At 37.1% G+C, this 22014-nt stretch overlaps 1 protein-coding gene across 3 annotated transcripts in view; it reads left to right on the top strand.

Moving 5' to 3' along the window:
• LOC138308070 (USP6 N-terminal-like protein) overlaps positions 1-18572 on the top strand; it is a 120928-nt gene extending 102356 nt beyond the window's left edge. For 2 of the 3 annotated variants that reach the window (XM_069249034.1, XM_069249027.1), the window contains 2 exons: positions 12918-13017; positions 15777-18572. In XM_069249034.1, the coding sequence (XP_069105135.1) occupies positions 12918-13017; positions 15777-16828 (1152 nt within the window). In that variant the 3' untranslated portion in view covers positions 16829-18572. The remainder of the gene's footprint in view (positions 1-12917; positions 13018-15776) is intronic. The other variant, XM_069249021.1, reaches the window with a different exon arrangement.
• The last annotated feature ends 3442 nt before the right edge of the window (positions 18573-22014 follow it).

Genomic DNA, 22014 nt, shown 5'->3' with positions numbered 1-22014 from the left:
ATACTCATAAAAAGTTCACACATGGCTAGATTAATTAATCAAAAATAAATTTACAGAACTAAATTATTTTAGTGTTTTTATGTACGCATGGCGCAGCGCCGTGCCCTTTTTACCTGACGCCATGCCTCGATCTATAACCCAGCCCTGTTTTTGTCCCCCAGTACAGTTTTACTAAACTACCAAAATACCAGGCAGTCGCTTGATAATTATGTAAACAAAAGAGGTGTGACCACTCCCTGACCCCTGATCAACACCCCAGTGACCCTACTGCCATTCTGATAAATGACATTTTTCTCAGAGTGTTAATTCACTTAAATTGTAAGTCTCAATGAAATATTACTTAACAAAAAAGGAATGCAAAGGTTATGTTTAGATGGTAAAATAACTCTTTTTATAATGTTCATACATTGTGTATATCAGTCATCTTAAAATATTTAAATATTCACATGTTACCACCATCCTTTTATTAATATTTACCTGTTTAAATTAGGCATATTAATGTTATGTCTTTAACCAGTCTGCCCTCGATCATTATCACACACTGATCTGCAATTTGCCTGAAAGGAAAAATATGAGGTTATATATACATGACCTGATTGTATGGAAACACATGTATGAATGTGTATACACATTTAGATTTAATTGCAGGACTTAATTGACTGATGGACAGCAAATGAAACATCATACCTTCTTGTCAAAAAAATGTCGTGAAAACAACGATATAATTGAATATGAGCATCCAAATCACACTCACATATTTAAGTTAATAATGTTATTTCATTACCCATGTTTTCAAGAAAACAAATATTATTTCCCAATCTAATTAATCACGATGAATAAAGTAAAGTTTAAAAAAAAAAAAAACATAAAATAAATTATGTACCACAAAACGAAATTGTGGGCGATAATGAAGTGAAAATGATATGGAAAGTTCCATAGTTTTTTAATAAAACTTGTGTCCAGATACAATTTGTTGGATGTTGAATTGATTTATAACATTTAAACCCCCCTGCCGTGTAAATTTTCTTGTGATTTGAAATTGGAAATGATGTTGAAATTTACAACTGAACGGCAATGAAATAATTGCCAAGCCCATTCAAAAAGAAAGCACAGCTATGTAAACAAAAAATGATGTCTAACTTATTTCATAAACTGGGTGTTTTAATTGCATCCAAATGCTTTCAGAACGAAGTAAACAAGTAAGAGAAATGAACTTATCGTAACTCCTAATCCCTATTGAGATTCCTCCTCTAGACTCTTTTATATTCGGACGTCTGATAGATGTCTCTCGTCGGAATCCCTACTCGAGCCTTCTAAACTTTATTCTGGAAAATCAAGTCAGGTTGACCTACCTCTTGTAAGGGTCTATTACAGAAATAATCCAACTGGAGTGGTTCCCACACTGGCACACATCGATAGTGGAGATATTTTTCTCTCAAAACGCACATTTAATATGAAGTGACATGTATTGAAAACAAAGAACCATCTCATTTTGCAAACGATGTCTTGTTCTATCGCTACTTTGAGCAGCCATTTTGAAAGTCCCTCGCTGTCACATGACCACTATAGTGCGTTCCAGATAACGCCTATTACACTGAATGGAATAAGGTTATACAGGTAATGAATTTTATTGAAACAGACTATAGCGGTCACATGACAGAGAGGGATTTTCAAAATGGCTGCTCAAAGCAGCGATGGAACATAACATTGTTTACAATATGGGATGGTTCTTTGTTTTTAATATGTGTCACTAAATAATATATGTGCGTATGGAGAGAAAAATATCTCCACTAGCGATGTGTGCTAGTATGGGAACCACTGCAGTTGGATTATTTCTGTAATAGACCCTTACAAGAGGTAGGTCAATCTGACTTTATTTTCCAGAATAAAGTTTAGAAGGCTCGAGTAGGGATTCCGACGAGAGACATCTATCAGACGTCCGAATATAAAAGAGTCTAGAGGAGGAATCTCAATAGGGATTACGTAACTCCATCCTCCATCCTCCATCGGTACTGTGTTCACCAGCTAGAGTTTGAGGAGATCGATGGTATTGTAACAATAAACAAAAAATAAATAACCTCGTGACTCTGTGCAAACATCCTACCTTCTTTCGATGTTGGCCCAGCAGCCAGTTATATTTGTTTGTTTACATTCTGCAATCAGCTGACAGACGTAAACAAATATGGCCGCCAGCCAGCTGTTTCACATTCTGTGTTTCCCGCTCAAATAATCACGTGACAAACACATGTGGGGCCGCTTACGTCTTTCACAAAGGAATGCTGTACTATAATATTTCTAAACAAAATCTCTCAATTCCTCACGTTTTATTATTAACTTAGGACAAGGAATAAAAAACGCAAACAAATGAACTAGTGTGCTGATAAATCCGCATTTAGTTGCTGTATTACAAACAGACACCTGTAGGCCTCTTACGTGATTCAAAAGAATGTTGTACGATCATATCGTCTAAACCAAACCTCTTAATTCCTAAATTTTTGTTGAGAGTTTGTGATAATATATCAAAACAGAAAATATACGAACTATTATATTAATAAATCCACTTTTTGACGCGAGGTGTAAACCAATTTATAATCACGACAACAGAGTATTTGTAATAAGAACCATTTCCGGCATGTCGTGAAAAGATCGAGATTTTTATATAAAAAAAAAATAAACAAAACCCTTGTTTTGGCATGGTTTGGAGGAACTTTTTAAAGTATCAATTTCATCGTTGTGATGCTGGAAAGATTATATAGTCACAAGCTATTTATCATCGTATAAGACCATGTGTCTGACCAGAAACATCCAGGCCTACGTAAACATGAGCCGTGAGTGTTTTGTTGGTTAGCCTACTATGATGTCCGAGTCGGTGTAAACAAATGAGTTGATAAAATTCCATTGACAAATTCATCTATGATAGCTTGTATTTCCTTTTACATATAAATCAGACCGATAGCATATTTACGTCAACAGTGTGTGCAACGGAGTATCCCCGGCATGTCTATTTGTTTTGGTTAGTTTGTTGAGATTTTATACTGAAACCATTTAATCATTATATGAGGATGGAAATACTTTCACAAACTATTTATTATCGTATGGGACCATGAGTCTGACCCAGGGGAGAGTTTTGTTAGGTCCGTGCAGAACGACTAATGTACATGTGTTGGCTTGTTTACCTGGTTGTAAATCGTTATTGTGTGTGAAACCACTGGTCAGAGCACAGGTGCTCGTTTCTAATATAAGTATAAGTATAATACTGGGTCAAGGTCTATAACTCGGCCGGCCATATAACACTACCCAATTTCAGAAAAAGTATGATTATTATCCAACCGTATAGAATATGATAATAGGAATACTCTCAATCGACAGCCAGATAATTTATCTTTAATTTGGTATATGATACAATATAAATCACGCCGTATAAATGTCACTAGGTATCCAGAAACATCGGAAAACAGCCAGATTTCAACTGGTGGACACTGTGGTGTCCTCCGATAAACACGCCAGGGCTCTAATGGGTAGCTCAAAAACCACTGCATGTCAACATTTCAGCTTCATAGGAATTAAAGTTTGGTAAAAAACAAACTTACCGGTATGTTAGCGTTTATCTATATACCATCCATTTGCTCAATACAGCTTTTTGAAATTTCCGATTGAAAAAATGTGTGTCTCTAGCCGTCATGTTGATATGTGTGTAGTACATTTGTTTTCTCGGCGTTGATTGGTCAATTAATTTTCGAGAGCCAATCAACGCCGACAAAACAAATCTACTGCACACATACTTACATGGCGGCTAGAGACATAAATTTTTCAATCGGAAATTTCAAAGGGCTACGTTAGGCAAATGGATGGTATTTATCCATGGATTTACTAACCAGTAAGTTTGTTTTCTACCAAACTTTCATTCTTATGACGCTGAAGTGTTGACATGCAGTGGTTTTTGAGCTACCCATTAGAGCCCTGGCGTGTTTATCGGAGGACACCACAGTGTCCGACCAGTTGAAATCTGGCTGTTTTCCGATGTTTCTGGATACCTAGTGACATTTATACGGCATGATATATATTGTATCATATACCAAATTAAAGATAAATTATCTGGCTGTCGATTGAGAGTATTCCTATTATCATATCCTATACGGTTGGTTAATAATCATACTTTTTCTGAAATTGGGTACTGTTATATGGCCGGCCGAGTTATAGACCTTGACCCAGTATTATACTTATGTTTATATTAGAAACGAACACCTGTGGTCAGAGACAGGCGATTTGTGTGTCAGTGTGCACGTGACTGTTGATAATTAAGACTCTAATTTTAATGCATCTTATGCTGATCACATAGGCATTGGTTTTATGTAACATATATGTACATGGGCCTAGTGTATACTACTACATTTTAACTCATTTAGAGAGAAAGGGAATTGGAAACACATTTCAATAATATTTTAAGGTGAACACTTATATAAACACATTTCAACAATATTTTAAGGTGAACACTTAAGTGATTAGAAATAATTTAAACATTTATGGTAAAGAAATGAAAATAAAAACTTAGCATTAAGAATGTAAAATTATTCAAAACATCATCTGCAACATTCACTTATTAAATAAACATCTTAATTACCGGTAGTTGAATTATATTTCTTTATATTATATGTTCAGTTGTAAACAATTTTTAATTAAATATATAATTTTGTTAAAAAAACTCCCCCTAAAAGAAAATTGGAGTAGAAAAAAAAATCAAAATAAAAGTACACTGAAATGGTGATGCCTTATGAAAAATTCTAAGTCCCAAAAAAGTACAAAAAAAGTACACAACATTTTTCATACTCTGTGAAAAATTCTAAGTCCAAAAAAAGTACAAAAAAAGTACTCTGAACATTTCCCATTCATCCTATGAAAAATTCTAAGTCCAAAAAAAGTACAAAAAAAGTACTCTGAACATTTCTCATACCATGTGAATAATTCTAAGTCCAAGAAAAGTACAAAAAAAGTACTCTGCAAAATGACTAAGTCCCAGAAAAGTACAAAAAAAGTACTCTGCAAAATGACTAAGTCCCAGAAAAGTACAAAAAAAGTACTCTGCAGAATGTTTAAGTCCAGAAAAGTACAAAAAAAGTACTCTGAAAAATTTCAGAGTCCAAAAAAAGTACAAAAAAAGTACTCTGCAAAATTTCAGAGTCCAAAAAAAGTACAAAAAAAGTACTCTGCCCTGATGGTGTGGCCGGAAAAAGTACTAAAAGAGCATGCTTTTTTTGTACTTTTTAGAAAAAGTACTAAAATATGTCACTAAAAGCATCATAAAAGCATGCTTTATTTCGGTATGGGTAGATACAGAGATAGGGTGAGTACACATGTTATGTAGGATAGATACAGAGATAGGATAAGTACACAGGTTATGTACGATAGATACAGAGATAGGGTGAGTACACATGTTATGTAGGATAGATACAGAGATAGGATAAGTACACAGGTTATGTACGATAGATACAGAGATAGGGTGAGTACAAAGCTTATGTAGGATAGATACAGAGATAGGGTGAGTACACAGATTATGTAGGATAGATACAGAGATAGGATAAGTACACAGGTTATGTAGGATAGATACAGAGATAGGGTGAGTACACATGTTATGTAGGATAGATACAGAGATAGGGTGAGTACACATGTTATGTAGGATAGATTCAGAGATAGGGTGAGTACACTGGTTATGTAGGATAGATACAGAGACAGAGTGAGTACACATGTTATGTAGTATAGATACAGAGATAGGGTGAGTACACATGTTATGTAGTATAGATACAGAGATAGGGTGAGTACACATGTTATGTAGGATAGATACAGAGATAGGGTGAGTACACATGTTATGTAGGATAGATTCAGAGATAGGGTGAGTACACATGTTATGTAGGATAGATACAGAGATAGGATAAGTACACAGGTTATGTAGGATATATACAAAGATAGAGTGAGTACACATGTTATGTAGGATAGATACAGAGATAGGGTGAGTACACAGATTATGTAGGATAGATACAGAGATAGGGTGAGTACACATGTTATGTAGGATAGATACAGAGATAGGATAAGTACACAGGTTATGTACGATAGATACAGAGATAGGGTGAGTACACATGTTATGTAGGATAGATACAGAGATAGGATAAGTACACAGGTTATGTACGATAGATACAGAGATAGGGTGAGTACAAAGCTTATGTAGGATAGATACAGAGATAGGGTGAGTACACAGATTATGTAGGATAGATACAGAGATAGGATAAGTACACAGGTTATGTAGGATAGATACAGAGATAGGGTGAGTACACATGTTATGTAGGATAGATACAGAGATAGGGTGAGTACACATGTTATGTAGGATAGATTCAGAGATAGGGTGAGTACACAGATTATGTAGGATAGATACAGAGATAGAGTGAGTACACATGTTATGTAGTATAGATACAGAGATAGAGTGAGTACACAGATTATGTAGTATAGATACAGAGATAGGGTGAGTACACATGTTATGTAGGATAGATACAGAGATAGGGTGAGTACACATGTTATGTAGGATAGATTCAGAGATAGGGTGAGTACACATGTTATGTAGGATAGATACAGAGATAGGATGAGTACACAGGTTATGTAGGATAGATACAGAGATAGGGTGATACACAGATTATGTAGGATAGATACAGAGATAGAGTGAGTACACAGATTATGTAGAATAGATATAGAGATAGGGTGAGTACACAGATTATGTAGGATAGATATAGAGATAGGGTGAGTACACAGGTTATGTAGGATAGATATAGAGATAGGGTGAGTACACAGTTTATGTAGGATAGATACAGAGATAGAGTTAGTACACAGGTTATGTAGGATAGATACAGAGATAGGATGAGTAAACATGTTATGTAGGATAGATACAGAGTTAGAGTGAGTACACAGATTATGTAGGATAGATACAGAGATAGAGTGAGTACACAGATTATGTAGGATAGATACAGAGATAGGGTGAGTACACATGTTATGTAGGATAGATACAGAGATAGGGTGAGTACACAGGTTATGTAGGATAGATACAGAGATAGAGTGAGTACACATGTTATGTAGGATAGATACAGAGATAGGGTGAGTACACATGTTATGTAGGATAGATACAGAGATAGAGTGAGTACACATGTTATGTAGGATAGATACAGAGATAGGGTGAGTACACATGTTATGTAGGATAGATACAGAGATAGGGTGAGTACACATGTTATGTAGGATAGATACAGAGATAGGGTGAGTACACATGTTATGTAGGATAGATACAGAGATAGGGTGAGTACACATGTTATGTAGGATAGATTCAGAGATAGGGTGAGTACACATGTTATGTAGGATAGATACAGAGATAGGATAAGTACACAGGTTATGTAGGATATATACAAAGATAGAGTGAGTACACATGTTATGTAGGATAGATACAGAGATAGGGTGAGAACACATGTTATGTAGGATAGATACAGAGATAGGGTGAGTACACATGTTATGTAGGATAGATACAGAGATAGGATAAGTACACAGGTTATGTACGATAGATACAGAGATAGGGTGAGTACACATGTTATGTAGGATAGATACAGAGATAGGATAAGTACACAGGTTATGTACGATAGATACAGAGATAGGGTGAGTACAAAGCTTATGTAGGATAGATACAGAGATAGGGTGAGTACACAGATTATGTAGGATAGATACAGAGATAGGATAAGTACACAGGTTTATGTAGGATAGATACAGAGATAGGGGTGAGTACACATGTTATGTAGGATAGATACAGAGATAGGGTGAGTACACATGTTATGTAGGATAGATTCAGAGATAGGGTGAGTACACTGGTTATGTAGGATAGATACAGAGACAGAGTGAGTACACATGTTATGTAGTATAGATACAGAGATAGGGTGAGTACACATGTTATGTAGTATAGATACAGAGATAGGGTGAGTACACATGTTATGTAGGATAGATACAGAGATAGGGTGAGTACACATGTTATGTAGGATAGATTCAGAGATAGGGTGAGTACACATGTTATGTAGGATAGATACAGAGATAGGATAAGTACACAGGTTATGTAGGATATATACAAAGATAGGGTGAGTACACATGTTATGTAGGATAGATACAGAGATAGAGTGAGTACACAGATTATGTAGAATAGATATAGAGATAGGGTGAGTACACAGATTATGTAGGATAGATATAGAGATAGGGTAAGTACACAGGTTATGTAGGATAGATATAGAGATAGGGTGAGTACACAGTTTATGTAGGATAGATACAGAGATAGAGTTAGTACACAGGTTATGTAGGATAGATACAGAGATAGGATGAGTAAACATGTTATGTAGGATAGATACAGAGTTAGAGTGAGTACACAGATTATGTAGGTAAATACAGAGATAGAGTTAGTACACAGATTATGTAGGATAGATACATAGATAGGATGAGTAAACATGTTATGTATGATAGATACAGAGATAGGGTGAGTACAAAGGTTATATAGGATAGATACAAAGATACAGTGAGTACACAGATTATGTAGGATAGATACAGAGATAGAGTGAGTACACAGATTATGTAGGATAAATACAGAGATAGAGTGAGTACACAGATTATGTAGGATAGATACAGAGATAGAGTGAGTGTACAGATCATGTAGGATAGATACAGAGATAGGGTGAGTACACAGATTATGTAGGATAGATTCAGAGATAGAGTGAGTACACAGATTATGTAGGATAAATACAGAGATAGGGTGAGTACACAGATTATGTAGGATAGATACAGAGATAGAGTGAGTGTACAGATCATGTAGGATAGATACAGAGATAGAGTGAGTACACATGTTATGTAGGATAGATACAGAGATAAGGTGAGTACACATGTTATGTAGGATAGATTCAGAGATAGGGTGAGTACACATGTTATGTAGGATAGATACAGAGACAGAGTGAGTACACATGTTATGTAGTATAGATACAGAGATAGGATGAGTACACAGGTTATATAGGTAGGATAGATACAGAGATAGAGTGAGTACACATGTTATGTAGGATAGATACAGAGATAGAGTGAGTACACAGATTATGTAGGATAGATACAGAGATAGGGTGATACACAGATTATGTAGGATAGATACAGAGATAGAGTGAGTACACATGTTATGTAGGATAGATACAGAGAGAGGGTGAGTACAAAGGTTATGTAGGATAGATACAGAGATAGGGTGAGTACACAGGTTATGTAGGATAGATACAGAGATAGGGTGAGTACACATGTTATGTAGGATAGATACAGAGATAGAGTGAGTACACATGTTATGTAGTATAGATACAGAGATAGGATGAGTACACAGGTTATATATGTAGGATAGATACAGAGATAGAGTGAGTACACAGATTATGTAGGATAGATACAGAGATAGAGTGAGTACACAGGTTATGTAGGATAGATACAGAGATAGGGTGAGTACACAGGTTATGTAGGATAGATACAGAGATAGAGTGAGTACACATGTTATGTAGGATAGATACAGAGATAGGATGAGTACACAGGTTATATATGTAGGATAGATACAGAGATAGAGTGAGTACACATGTTATGTAGGATAGATACAGAGATAGAGTGAGTACACAGATTATGTAGGATAGATACAGAGATAGGGTGAGTACACATGTTATGTAGGATAGATACAGAGATAGAGTGAGTACACATGTTATGTAGGATAGATACAGAGATAGGGTGAGTACACAGATTATGTAGGATAGATACAGAGATAGAGTGAGTACACATGTTATGTAGGATAGATACATACTCCAACAATGTTAGAGGTATAGCACGACGAGACACTTTTGGAACATTACGTCGGTCTAACCTCTAACTTCCGATAGGCAATTTACCTGATGCTGAGGGTAACATTTTCAAAGTTTGGATTGTGACAATATAAAACGTTTTAATCATATTTAAATCATCATCAATGTCAAATACCTACCTCTTTTTCATAAATCAACAAGTATTTTGACAAAATCAGCCGTAAAATCCATCTCATGACCCAGACAAAACTTCATGATGAAAGCGATCTGGCCGGTAAATAGAAAAAATGAATTGCAAAGTCCCCAAAACGCTTGATCTGCCTTTACTTTTACTTGCATTCTGCCCGCTTGAATTCACGTTCCGTTTTTTGTAGTAACCAGCCGCCATATTTAAAACTAGGTCAAAATGTTACAGAAGGGATTCATCATATCTATTCCGCTAAAATACTATTTTATGAGGCCTCAAGTTATGGTTTACATAGATAAATGGGATAATTAATACCTAAACTGTAAGTACACATCAATTTTATCACTGTCAGAGCAAGATATTATTGATATTATTACACTTTTCATCCCGCCTTCATCTGACGTCGGAAACTGCATCAAAGAAATAGGCCTTCAGAAATGAGAGTCGACAGTCAGCAAAATAACGTCCGATAAAAAAACGGCTGACCAGTCGACTCTCATGTTATGGGAGTAGATAGATACAGAGATAGAGTGAGTACAAAGGTTATGTAGGATAGATAGGGTTATACACAGATTATGTAGGATAGATACAGAGATAGGGTGAGTACACAGGTTATGATAGGGTGAGTACACAGGTTATGTAGGATAGATACAGAGATCGAGTTAGTACACAGATTATGTAGGATAGATATAGAGATAGGGTGAGTACACAGGTTATGTAGGATAGATACAGAGATCGAGTGAATACACAGATTATGTAGGATAGATATAGAGATAGGGTGAGTACACAGGTTATGTAGGATAGATACAGAGATCGAGTGAATACACAGATTATGTAGGATAGATACAGAGATAGAGTGAGTACAAAGGTTATGTAGGATAGATACAGAGATAGGGTTATACACAGATTATGTAGGCTAGATACAGAGATAGGATGAGTAAAGATGTGATGTAGGATAGATACAGAGATAGAGTGAGTACACAGATTATGTAGGATAGATACAGAGATAATAGGGTGAGTACAAAGGTTATGTAGGATACGTACAAAGATAGGATGAGTACAAAAGTTATGTAGGATAGATACAGAGATAGGGTTATACACAGATTATGTAGGATAGATACAGAGATAGGATGAGTAAACATGTGATGTAGGATAGATACAGAGATAGAGTGAGTACACATGTTATGTAGGATAGATACAGAGATAGAGTGAGTACACAGATTATGTAGGATAGATACAGAGATAGGGTTATACACAGATTATGTAGGATAGATACAGAGATAGGATGAGTAAACATGTGATGTAGGATAGATACAGAGATAGAGTGAGTACACAGATTATGTAGGATAGATACAGAGATAGGGTGAGTACAAAGGTTATGTAGGATACGTACAAAGATAGGGTGAGTACAAAAGTTATGTAGGATAGATACAGAGATAGGGTTATACACAGATTATGTAGGATAGATACAGAGATAGGATGAGTAAACATGTGATGTAGGATAGATACAGAGATAGAGTGAGTACACATGTTATGTAGGATAGATACAGAGATAGAGTGAGTACACAGATTATGTAGGATAGATACAGAGATAGGGTGATACACAGATTATGTAGGATAGATACAGAGATAGGATGAGTAAACATGTGATGTAGGATAGATACAGAGATAGAGTGAGTACATAGATTATGTAGGATAGATACAGAGATAGGGTGATACACAGATTATGTAGGATAGATACAGTAATAGGATGAGTAAACATGTTATGTACGATAGATACAGAGATAGAGTGAGTACACAGATTATGTAGGATAGATATAGAGATAGGGTGAGTACACAGGTTATGTAGGATAGATACAGAGATCGAGTTAGTACACAGATTATGTAGGATAGATACAGAGATAGGATGAGTAAACATGTTATGTAGGATAGATACAGAGATAGAGTGAGTACACAGATTATGTAGGATAGATACAGAGATAGGGTTATACACAGATTATGTAGGATAGATACAGAGATATGATGAGTAAACATGTTATGTATGATAGATACAGAGATAGAGTGAGTACACAGATTATGTAGGATAGATACAGAGATAGGATGATACACAGATTATGTATGATAGATACAGAGATAGAGTGAGTACACAGGTTATGTAGGATAGATACAGAGATAGAGTGAGTACACATGTTATGTAGGATAGATACAGAGATAGAGTGAGTACACAGGTTATGTAGGATAGATACAGAGATAGGGTGAGTACACAGGTTATGTAGGATAGATACAGAGATAGGGTGAGTACACATGTTATGTAGGATAGATACAGAGATAGGGTGAGTACACAGGTTATGTAGGATAGATACAGAGATAGAGTGAGTACACAGATTATGTAGTAGGATAGATACAGAGATAGGGTGAGTACACAGGTTATGTAGGATAGATACAGAGATAGGGTGAGTACACATGTTATGTAGGATAGATACAGAGATAGAGTGAGTACACATGTTATGTAGGATACGTACAGAGATATGGTGACTACACAGATCATGTAGGATAGATACAGAGAGAGTTAAGCTTTATCAAACTTTTTTCAATGTTACTCATGTCATAATGCCTAGTGGTGATAGGATCATGTTTAAATGAAAAATAAAACAATGACATGAAGACGAATTCAACAAAAAGTCTTAATAGCTAAATTAGGTCATCGCTTTGCTATATCCATAGTAATTATTAATGCCCTGATATGAAAGAAAAATACTCATTCGTATTTAAATTCTTGCAATCCAAAATGTGGTGCAAGCCTTATTTTGTGGGGCCTTGGGTAGAATAACATTCATATCCACATATGTATTGTTATCTAGGTGCCGTACACTCTTAATCTTCGTCTATGGGACATCCTGATGCTTGAGGGTGAGAGCCTACTTACTGGAATGGCCTATACAATTATAAAGTTACACCGACGTAAGTATGACACAGGGTTATATAAAGTTACACCGACGTAAGTATGACACAGGGTTATATAAAGTTACACCGACGTAAGTATGACGCAGGGTTATATAAAGTTACACCTACATAAGTATGACACAGGGTTATATAAAGTTACACCGACGTAAGTATGACACAGGGTTATATAAAGTTACACTGACATAAGTATGACACAGGGTTATATAAAGTTACACCGATGTAAGTATGACACAGGGTTATATAAAGTTACACCGACGTAAGTATGACACAGGGTTATATAAAGTTACACCGACATAAGTATGACACAGGGTTATACAAAGTTACACCGACTTAAGTATGACACAGGGTTATATAAAGTTACACCGATGTAAGTATGACACAGGGTTATATAAAGTTACACCGACGTAAGTATGACACAGGGTTATATAAAGTTACACAGACGTAAGTATGACACAGGGTTATACAAAGTTACACCGACGTAAGTATGACACAGGGTTATATAAAGTTACACCGACGTGAGTATGACACAGGGTTATATAAAGTTACACCGATGTGAGTATGACACAGGGTTATATAAAGTTACACCGACGTAAGTATGAGACGGGGTTATATAAAGTTACACCGACATAAGTATGACACAGGGTTATATAAAGTTACACCGACGTAAGTATGACACAGGGTTATATAAAGTTACACCGACGTAAGTATGACACAGGGTTATATAAAGTTACACCGACGTGAGTATGACACAGGGTTATATAAAGTTACACCGACGTGAGTATGAGACAGGGTTATATAAAGTTACACCGACGTAAGTATGACACAGGGTTATATAAAGTTACACCGACGTAAGTATGACACAGGGTTATATAAAGTTACACTGACGTAAGTATGACACAGGGTTATATAAAGTTACACCGACGTAAGTATGACACAGGGTTATATAAAGTTACACCGACGTAAGTATGACACAGGGTTATATAAAGTTACACTGATGTAAGTATGACACAGGGTTATATAAAGTTACACAAACGTGAGTATGACACGGTTATATAAAGTTACACAAACGTAAGTATGACACAGGGTTATGTAAAGTTACACCAACGATAGTATGACACAGGGTTATATAAAGTTACACTGACCTTAGTATGACACAGGGTTATATAAAGTTACACCGACATAAGTATGACACAGGGTTATATAAAGTTACACCGACATAAGTATGACACAGGGTTATAAAAAGTTACACCGACAAGAGTATGACACAGGGTTATATAAAGTTGCACAAACGTGAGTATGACACACGGTTATATAAAGTTACATCGACCTTAGTATGACACAGGGTTATATAAAGTTAACACGATGTGAGTATGACACAGGGTTATATAAAGTTACACAAACGTGAGTATGACACGGTTATATAAAGTTACACCAACGTGAGTATGACACAGGGTTATGTAAAGTTACACCAACGATAGTATGACACAGGGTTATATAAAGTTACACTGACCTTAGTATGACACAGGGTTATATAAAGTTATACCGACATAAGTATGACACAGGGTTATATAAAGTTATACCGACATAAGTATGACACAGGGTTATATAACGTTACACCGACCTTAGTATGACATAGGGTTATATAAAGTTACACCGACATAAGTATGTCATAGGGTTATAAAAAGTTACACCGACAAGAGTATGACACAGGGTTATATAAAGTTGCACAAACGTGAGTATGACACACGGTTATATAAAGTTACATCGACCTTAGTATGACACAGGGTTATATAAAGTTACACCGACATAAGTATGACACAGGGTTATATAAAGTTACACGAACGTGAGTATGACACAGGGTTATATAAAGTTACACTGATGTAAGTATGACATGGGGTTGTATAAAGTTACACCGACATAAGTATGACACAGGGTTATATAAAGTTACACCAACATAAGTATGAGTCAGGGTTATATAAAGTTACACCAACGTAAGTATGACACAGGGTTATATAAAGTTACACCGACATAAGTACGACATAGGGTTATATAAAGTTACACCGATGTTAGTATGACACAGGGTTATATAAAGTTACACCGACGTAAGTATGAGACAAGGTTATATAAAGTTACACCGACGTAAAGTTACACTGACGTAAGTAAAACACAGGGTTATACAAAGTTACACCGACATAAGTATGACATAGGGTTATATAAAGTTACACCGATGTAAGTATGACACTCGGTTATTTGAAGTTACACCGACGTAAGTATGAGACAGGGTTATATAAAGTTACACCGACGTAAAGTTACACCGACGTAAGTATGACACAGGGTTATATAAAGTTACACCGACGTAAAGTTACACCGACGTAAGTATGACACAGGGTTATATAAAGTTGCACCGACGTTAATATGCACAATAATTTTGATAAATAATATAATGGTAAACACTTATGTAACAATACTGTTGTATGAATGAATTTGAAGTCATTATTAAAACAGAAAACAATGCCAAAGAGTAATATATATATAAAAAAAAATTATTAGGTAAGTGGTAAAAGTGTGAATGGAATTTGGGCCTGATGCTCTGGAATGATAGACATTAATTTCACTTTCAAGCTAAGGTTAAATAAAATCAGGCTAAAAAAACTGTGTTGTTTTGGAACTTATCTATGACAAGACTGAATACAGAAGTATTTCTTTTTGTAACTGTATAATCAATTTACCAGACAGTATCACTTTTTTGGTTTTAGGAAAACTTCTGAAGATGAATGTGGATGATATCCTGCAGTTTTTTCAGTCAGGACTTGAGAAGGACTTTGGCTATGATGATGATACTGTGATAGACCAATTACAAGTGGCAAAAGAAGAGTTGAGGAAAGCGAAAATGGAAGTACCTCCCAAAGCAAAGACCAATGAACTTCCTACTCTACCCTTTGGTCTGGAAATCGAGCCAAGTATTGAACAAATCATAAAGAGTAGAAACCCTGAATCTGTAGATGAACACTTTAAACGTAATCCACACAAAGGTAAATCAGGTTTCATGAAGAAGCGTGGTTTGACTAGTTCAGGTACTCCAGAAATGACACGCAGTACAGACAGTGCGTCTATGCAGTCAAGTAGGCTCTCTGATTATTCAGTAGATGATCGCTCCTCCTACTACGATACAGCTGCCAACTCTCGACTTTCTCTCGCAGATTTTAGTTCCAAAGTTTCCATGCAAAGCTCTAGGACTTCATTTGCTGATGGATCTGAGGGTGGCAGTATTGGTATGATGAGATTCACCCCCATTATGAATGATGCTTCTACTGAAGGTGAGATATTGTTAGAACAGCCTTCACGGGACACAACCATTGAGAACTTGGCTGGAGAATTGAAAACCCCCTCAGAGCACTCAGAATATGATAACATGAACGGAAATGGGAAAGAAGAGATGGAATACCCTAATGTTGTTAATATCCCCATTAGTAAATCTGATGGCTACATCATGAAAAAGTCTGTTCAGAATACAGATTGGGTAGACCATGCTGAGGACCGTGTAGTAACTGAGGCAGTGACATTATCGCGTAGTGATACGCTCCGTCTGTCTCAAGCTAAGATACAACGGATGAAAAATTCACTGAGTGCGGACAATGAGGGATTAAATGAGAGTCGACATGTGTCCAAGGTCCTAATACAAAGCTCAAGTCATCATAATGGTTACCTTGCCACAGATAATGGACATTCTCCACAGAGGGTTGAAGTTCACATGACAGCCGTTTCTACGCCAAGTTTACCAATTTCTCGCCAGCAACATGTAATTTAGAATAGTTTGTCGTAGTCTTTTAAGAGCCCCTCATCATGGTACAAAGCTATGCAAAAGTTTATTGATTAGACATTGTTTAATCGCTACACAGGGTCAAGCCTAAATCTCAATCCTGATTTGTAATAATTACTATCATAATTTGGGTAAATGATAGGTATATTGAACTACAGTGACCTGTAAATATAGATGGCAGGGGATCAACTGTGCACAACGGAATGACTGAATTAAACCTACCTGATTCTAAAGGTCACCCATATTCTGTCCAATATGGTTAAATGTGTACATATTTACTACCATTATACTGAACATGAACAATGCATTTGGATTACCTCACTATAGCTATGTCTGTCTGTTGAAGGACAAACACACATATTCTGTTAACATAAACAGAACGCTTTGATTTTTTCATAGAAAATATGCGTATACACACACCTATTCTATATTGCCTATTAATTACAAAACAAGACCAGAAATTATATTTTCATGTAATATATCACTTCCACATTTCATTTCACAAGCTAATACAGCTAGGTGTTATTGTTACCAGAAAAATGCAATCGCTGTTATTTTATTGGCTAATTTTATAAATTTATTGCAGTAAGTGGAATAAAGGTATGTGAATGCTGTGTTTTGTATTCAAAGTTGTGTTTCCTTTTTTGAGAATATAAGTTGGTAGTAAATATGTACATATTTAACCATAAGGAATACGGGTGACATTTTTTAAGGCAGGTAATGCTTTGTTCAGTCATTCCATTGGTTCATTTGTAGTTTTATATTATATATAGTATATACATGTACACAACAAAAAACCCTCTATATTTACAAGTCCCTGTGTATTGAACCTCAATATTTACAAGTCCCTGTGTATTGAACAGTTTCTTTCTAGGTATTTAATTATCATAGTAATCGACTACACACACTCTCAGCCAACTTTGAGCAATGTTGAAGGGCTCCGCTTTATAATATTTATTGGGACTCGGGTATTTCTCTACCTCTCCCGTCTGTGTTATGCTGTTGTATATTCTCTGTTTGCTTTCCTCATCTCATTAACACCATGTTTTGATATAATATTACTGTTATGGATAAAATTAAACCTTTTATGCAACGCCGAGTTATAAAACATTTTGTATATTTATAGCAAATCTAAAATAATATTTATATACCTGTGTATATTTTAAACCTTTGTTGTGTGTTTTAACAGTAGGCTGTTGTAGTCAATGGATGTAAATATTTTATAAATTAAAGTAATATTTAAATACCCCATAAGAAAATGAAAATCTTTATCTGCCCTTTGACTCCTTGACTGACCTTCAGGTACGTATACAGTGTATTTGTCCTCGGATCCTTGATTATCCTTTAGGTACAGTGTATTTGTCCCTGGATCCTTGACTGTCCTTCAGGTACAGTGTATTTGTCCCTGGATCCTTGACTGTCCTTCAGGTACAGTGTATTTGTCCCTGGATCCTTGACTGTCCTTCAGGTACAGTGTATTTGTCCCTGGATCCTTGACTGTCCTTCAGATACAGTGTATTTGTCCCCTGGTCCTTGACTGTCTTTCAGGTACAGTGTATTTGTCCCCTGGTCCTTGACTGTCCTTTAGGTACAGTGTATTTGTCCCTGGATCCTTGACTGTCTTTCAGATACAGTGTGTTTGTCCCCTGGTCCTTCACTGTCCTTCAGGTACAGTGTATTTGTCCCTGGATTCTTGACTGTCCTTCAGATACAGTGTGTTTGTCCCCTGGTCCTTGACTGTCCTTTAGGTACAGTGTATTGTCCCTGATCCTTGACTGTCCTTCAGGTACATGTATTTGTCCCTATCCTGTGTATTGTCCCTTGATCCTTGACTGACCTTCAGGTACAGTGTATTTGTCCCTGGATCCTTGACTGTCCTTTAGGTACAGTGTATTTGTCCCTGGATCCTTGACTGTCCTTCAGGTACAGTGTATTTGTCCCTGGATCCTTGACTGTCCTTCAGGTACAGTGTATTTGTCCCTGGATCCTTGACTGTCCTTCAGGTACAGTGTATTTGTCCCTGGATCCTTGACTGTCCTTCAGGTACTGTGTATTTGTCCTCGGATCCTTGACTGTCCTTCAGGTACAGTGTATTTGTCCCTGGATCCTTGACTGTCCTTCAGGTACAGTGTATTTGTCCCCTGGTCCTTGACTGTCCTTCAGGTACAGTGTATTTGTCTTATTCTTGACTGTCCTTCAGGTACAGTGTATTTGTCCCTGGATCCTTGACTGTCCTTCAGGTACAGTGTATTTGTCCCCTGGTCCTTCACTGTCCTTCAGGTACAGTGTATTTGTCCCTGGATCCTTGACTGTCCTTCAGGTACAGTGTATTTGTCCCCTGGTCCTTCACTGTCCTTCAGGTACAGTGTATTTGTCCCTGGATTCTTGACTGTCCTTCAGGTACAGTGTATTTGTCCGCTGGTCCTTGACTGTCCTTTAGGTACAGTGTATTTGTCCCTGGATCCTTGACTGACCTTCAGGTACAGTGTATTTGTCCTCGGATTCTTGACTGTCCTTCAGGTACAGTGTATTTGTCCCTGGATTCTTGACTGTCCTTCAGGTACAGTGTATTTGTCCCTGGATCCTTGACTGTCCTTCAGGTACAGTATATTTGTCCCTCGATCCTTGACTGTCCTTCAGGTACAGTGTATTTGTCCCTGGATCCTTGACTGACCTTCAGGTACAGTGTATTTGTCCTCGGATTCTTGACTGTCCTTCAGGTACAGTGTATTTGTCCCTGGATTCTTGACTGTTCTTCAGGTACAGTGTATTTGTCCCTGGATCCTTGACTGTCCTTCAGGTACAGTGTATTTGTCCCCTGGTCCTTGACTGTCTTTCAGGTACAGTGTATTTGTTCTTTCTGATCCTTGACTGTCCTTCAGGTACTGTGTATTTGTCGCAGTTCACTTCATTTGCACGAGATTAACTTTCTTCATCAGTCAATACAAGCAACAAAATTGACCTTAAATCCTTATATGAATGAGAAAAGGCTCCACAAGGCTGGGCTATTCATTGACCTGGTTGGTTTGTCCTCTTTCCATTTTTTATTCATCTGTGATTCTAAAGAAGGTTTAAAGTAATTCTGTATTTATTAGCTCACCTGGTCCAAAGGACCGAGGTGAGCTTATGGGATACCGCAGCGTCCGGCGTCCGTCGTCCGTCGTCCGTCGTCCGGCGTCCGTCAACAATCGACTTCTTCTCCATAACCGCTGGTCGGATTTCAACGAAATTTGACTGGTAGCATCCTTATGGGCTACTAACTTAAAATTGTACAAATGATGGGGCTGACCCCCCGGGGGCCTGAGGGGCGGGGCCAAAAGGGGTCAATTTGGCTATTTCCATATAAACAACTTCTTCTCTGAAACCAAGCATGGGATAGCACCCATAATGCAATGGTAGCATCCTTATAGGGTGGGGATTCAAAATTGTACAAATGATGGGGCTGACCCCCCGGGGGCCTGAGGGGCGGGGTCAAATGGGGTCAATTTGGCTATTTCCATATAAACGACTTCTTCTCTGAAACTAAGCATGAGATAGCACTCATAATGCAATTGTAGTATCGTTATAGGGTGGGGATTCAAAATTGTACAAATAATGGGGCTGACCCCCAGGGGGCCTGAGGGGCGGGGTCAAAAGGGGTCAATTTGGCTATTTCCATATAAACAACTTCTTCTCTGAAACCAAGCATGGGATAGCACCCATAATGCAATGGTAGCATCCTTATAGGGTGAGGATTCAAAATTGTACAAATAATGGGGCTGACCCCCCGGGGGCCTGAGGGGCGGGGTCTAAAGGGGCCAATTTGGCTATTTCCATATAAACGACTTCTTCTCTGAAACTAAGCATGGTATAGCACCCATAATGCAATGGTAGCATCCTTATAGGGTGGGAATTCAAAATTGCGCAAATGATGGGGCTGACCCCCCGGGGGTCTGAGGGGCGGGGTCAAAAGCTGTCAATTTGGCTATTTCCATATAAATGACTTCTCTGCAACTAAGCATGGTATAGCACCCATTATGCAATGGTAGCATCCTTATAGGGTGGGGATTCCAAATGTGCAAATGATGGGGCTGACCCCCCGGGGGCCTGAGGGGCGGGGTCAAAAGGGGTCAATTTGGCTATTTCCATATAAACGACTTCTTCTCTGCAACTAAGCATGGTATAGCACCCATAATGCAATGGTAGCATCCTTGTAGGCTGGGGATTCCAAATTGAGCAAATGATAGGGCCGACCCCCCGGGACCTGAGGGGCGGGGTCAAAAGTGGTCAATTTCCATATAAATGACTTTTTCTCTGCAACTTAACATGGGATTGCGCTCATAATGCAATGGTTACATCCTTATAGGGTTTGGATTCAAAATTTTGCAAATGATGGGGCTGACCCCCCGGGGGCCTGAAGGGTGGGGTTAAAAGGGGTCAATTTAGCTATTTCTATATAAACGACTTCTTCTCTGCAACTAAGAATGGAAGAGCACTTATAATGCAATGGTAGCATCCTTATAGGGTTGGGATTTGAAATTGTACAAATGATAGGGCTTACCCCCTGGCCTTAAACAGCAATATATGCGAGGTCAAAAAGGTCAATTAGGCTACTATTTTCATATAAATTACTTTGTCTCTGAACCTATGTATTGAATAGCATATTTGTATGGTATCAATAGCATCATTGTATGGTTGTGATTCAAAATTAAACTTTGGGAGTCAATTTTGCTTATTTTTCTAATTGTCAGAGTCTTGTGATAATTACTAACAAAAAACCAGGTGAGCGATACAGGCCCTCTGGGCCTCTTGTTTCGAGGACATTTACAGAGAATGGAGGTTAAAAATGGGATATAACAAGGATGTTTCGTCTCTGTATTTCCTCAAGGTTCTCTACAGAGAGAGTAATGTAGATTAAAGGTGGGATATTACAAGAACCTTTCTTCTCTGTATTTCCATCAAGAACGAAAAATATTTGGATTTTTGTTAATGAGTGTGTAGATTGTTTTTATTAGCATTGTGTACTAGAATTTGATAAAACCATGTTAATTTGTCATATTAATGTGATGTTTGTTCAATAGCAATTTTCTCATACGAAATTTAAAGAATGTTACTTATTGTGATAGGTATAATGTATTGATCATTAGATTGGTCATACAGATATTGTTCTGTTATTTCTGGGAATTACTGAAGGG

Source organism: Argopecten irradians, chromosome 1, assembly GCF_041381155.1.
Source record: "Argopecten irradians isolate NY chromosome 1, Ai_NY, whole genome shotgun sequence".
NCBI lineage: Eukaryota > Metazoa > Mollusca > Bivalvia > Pectinida > Pectinidae > Argopecten > Argopecten irradians.
This window is presented reverse-complemented; position numbering and strand designations above follow the sequence as displayed.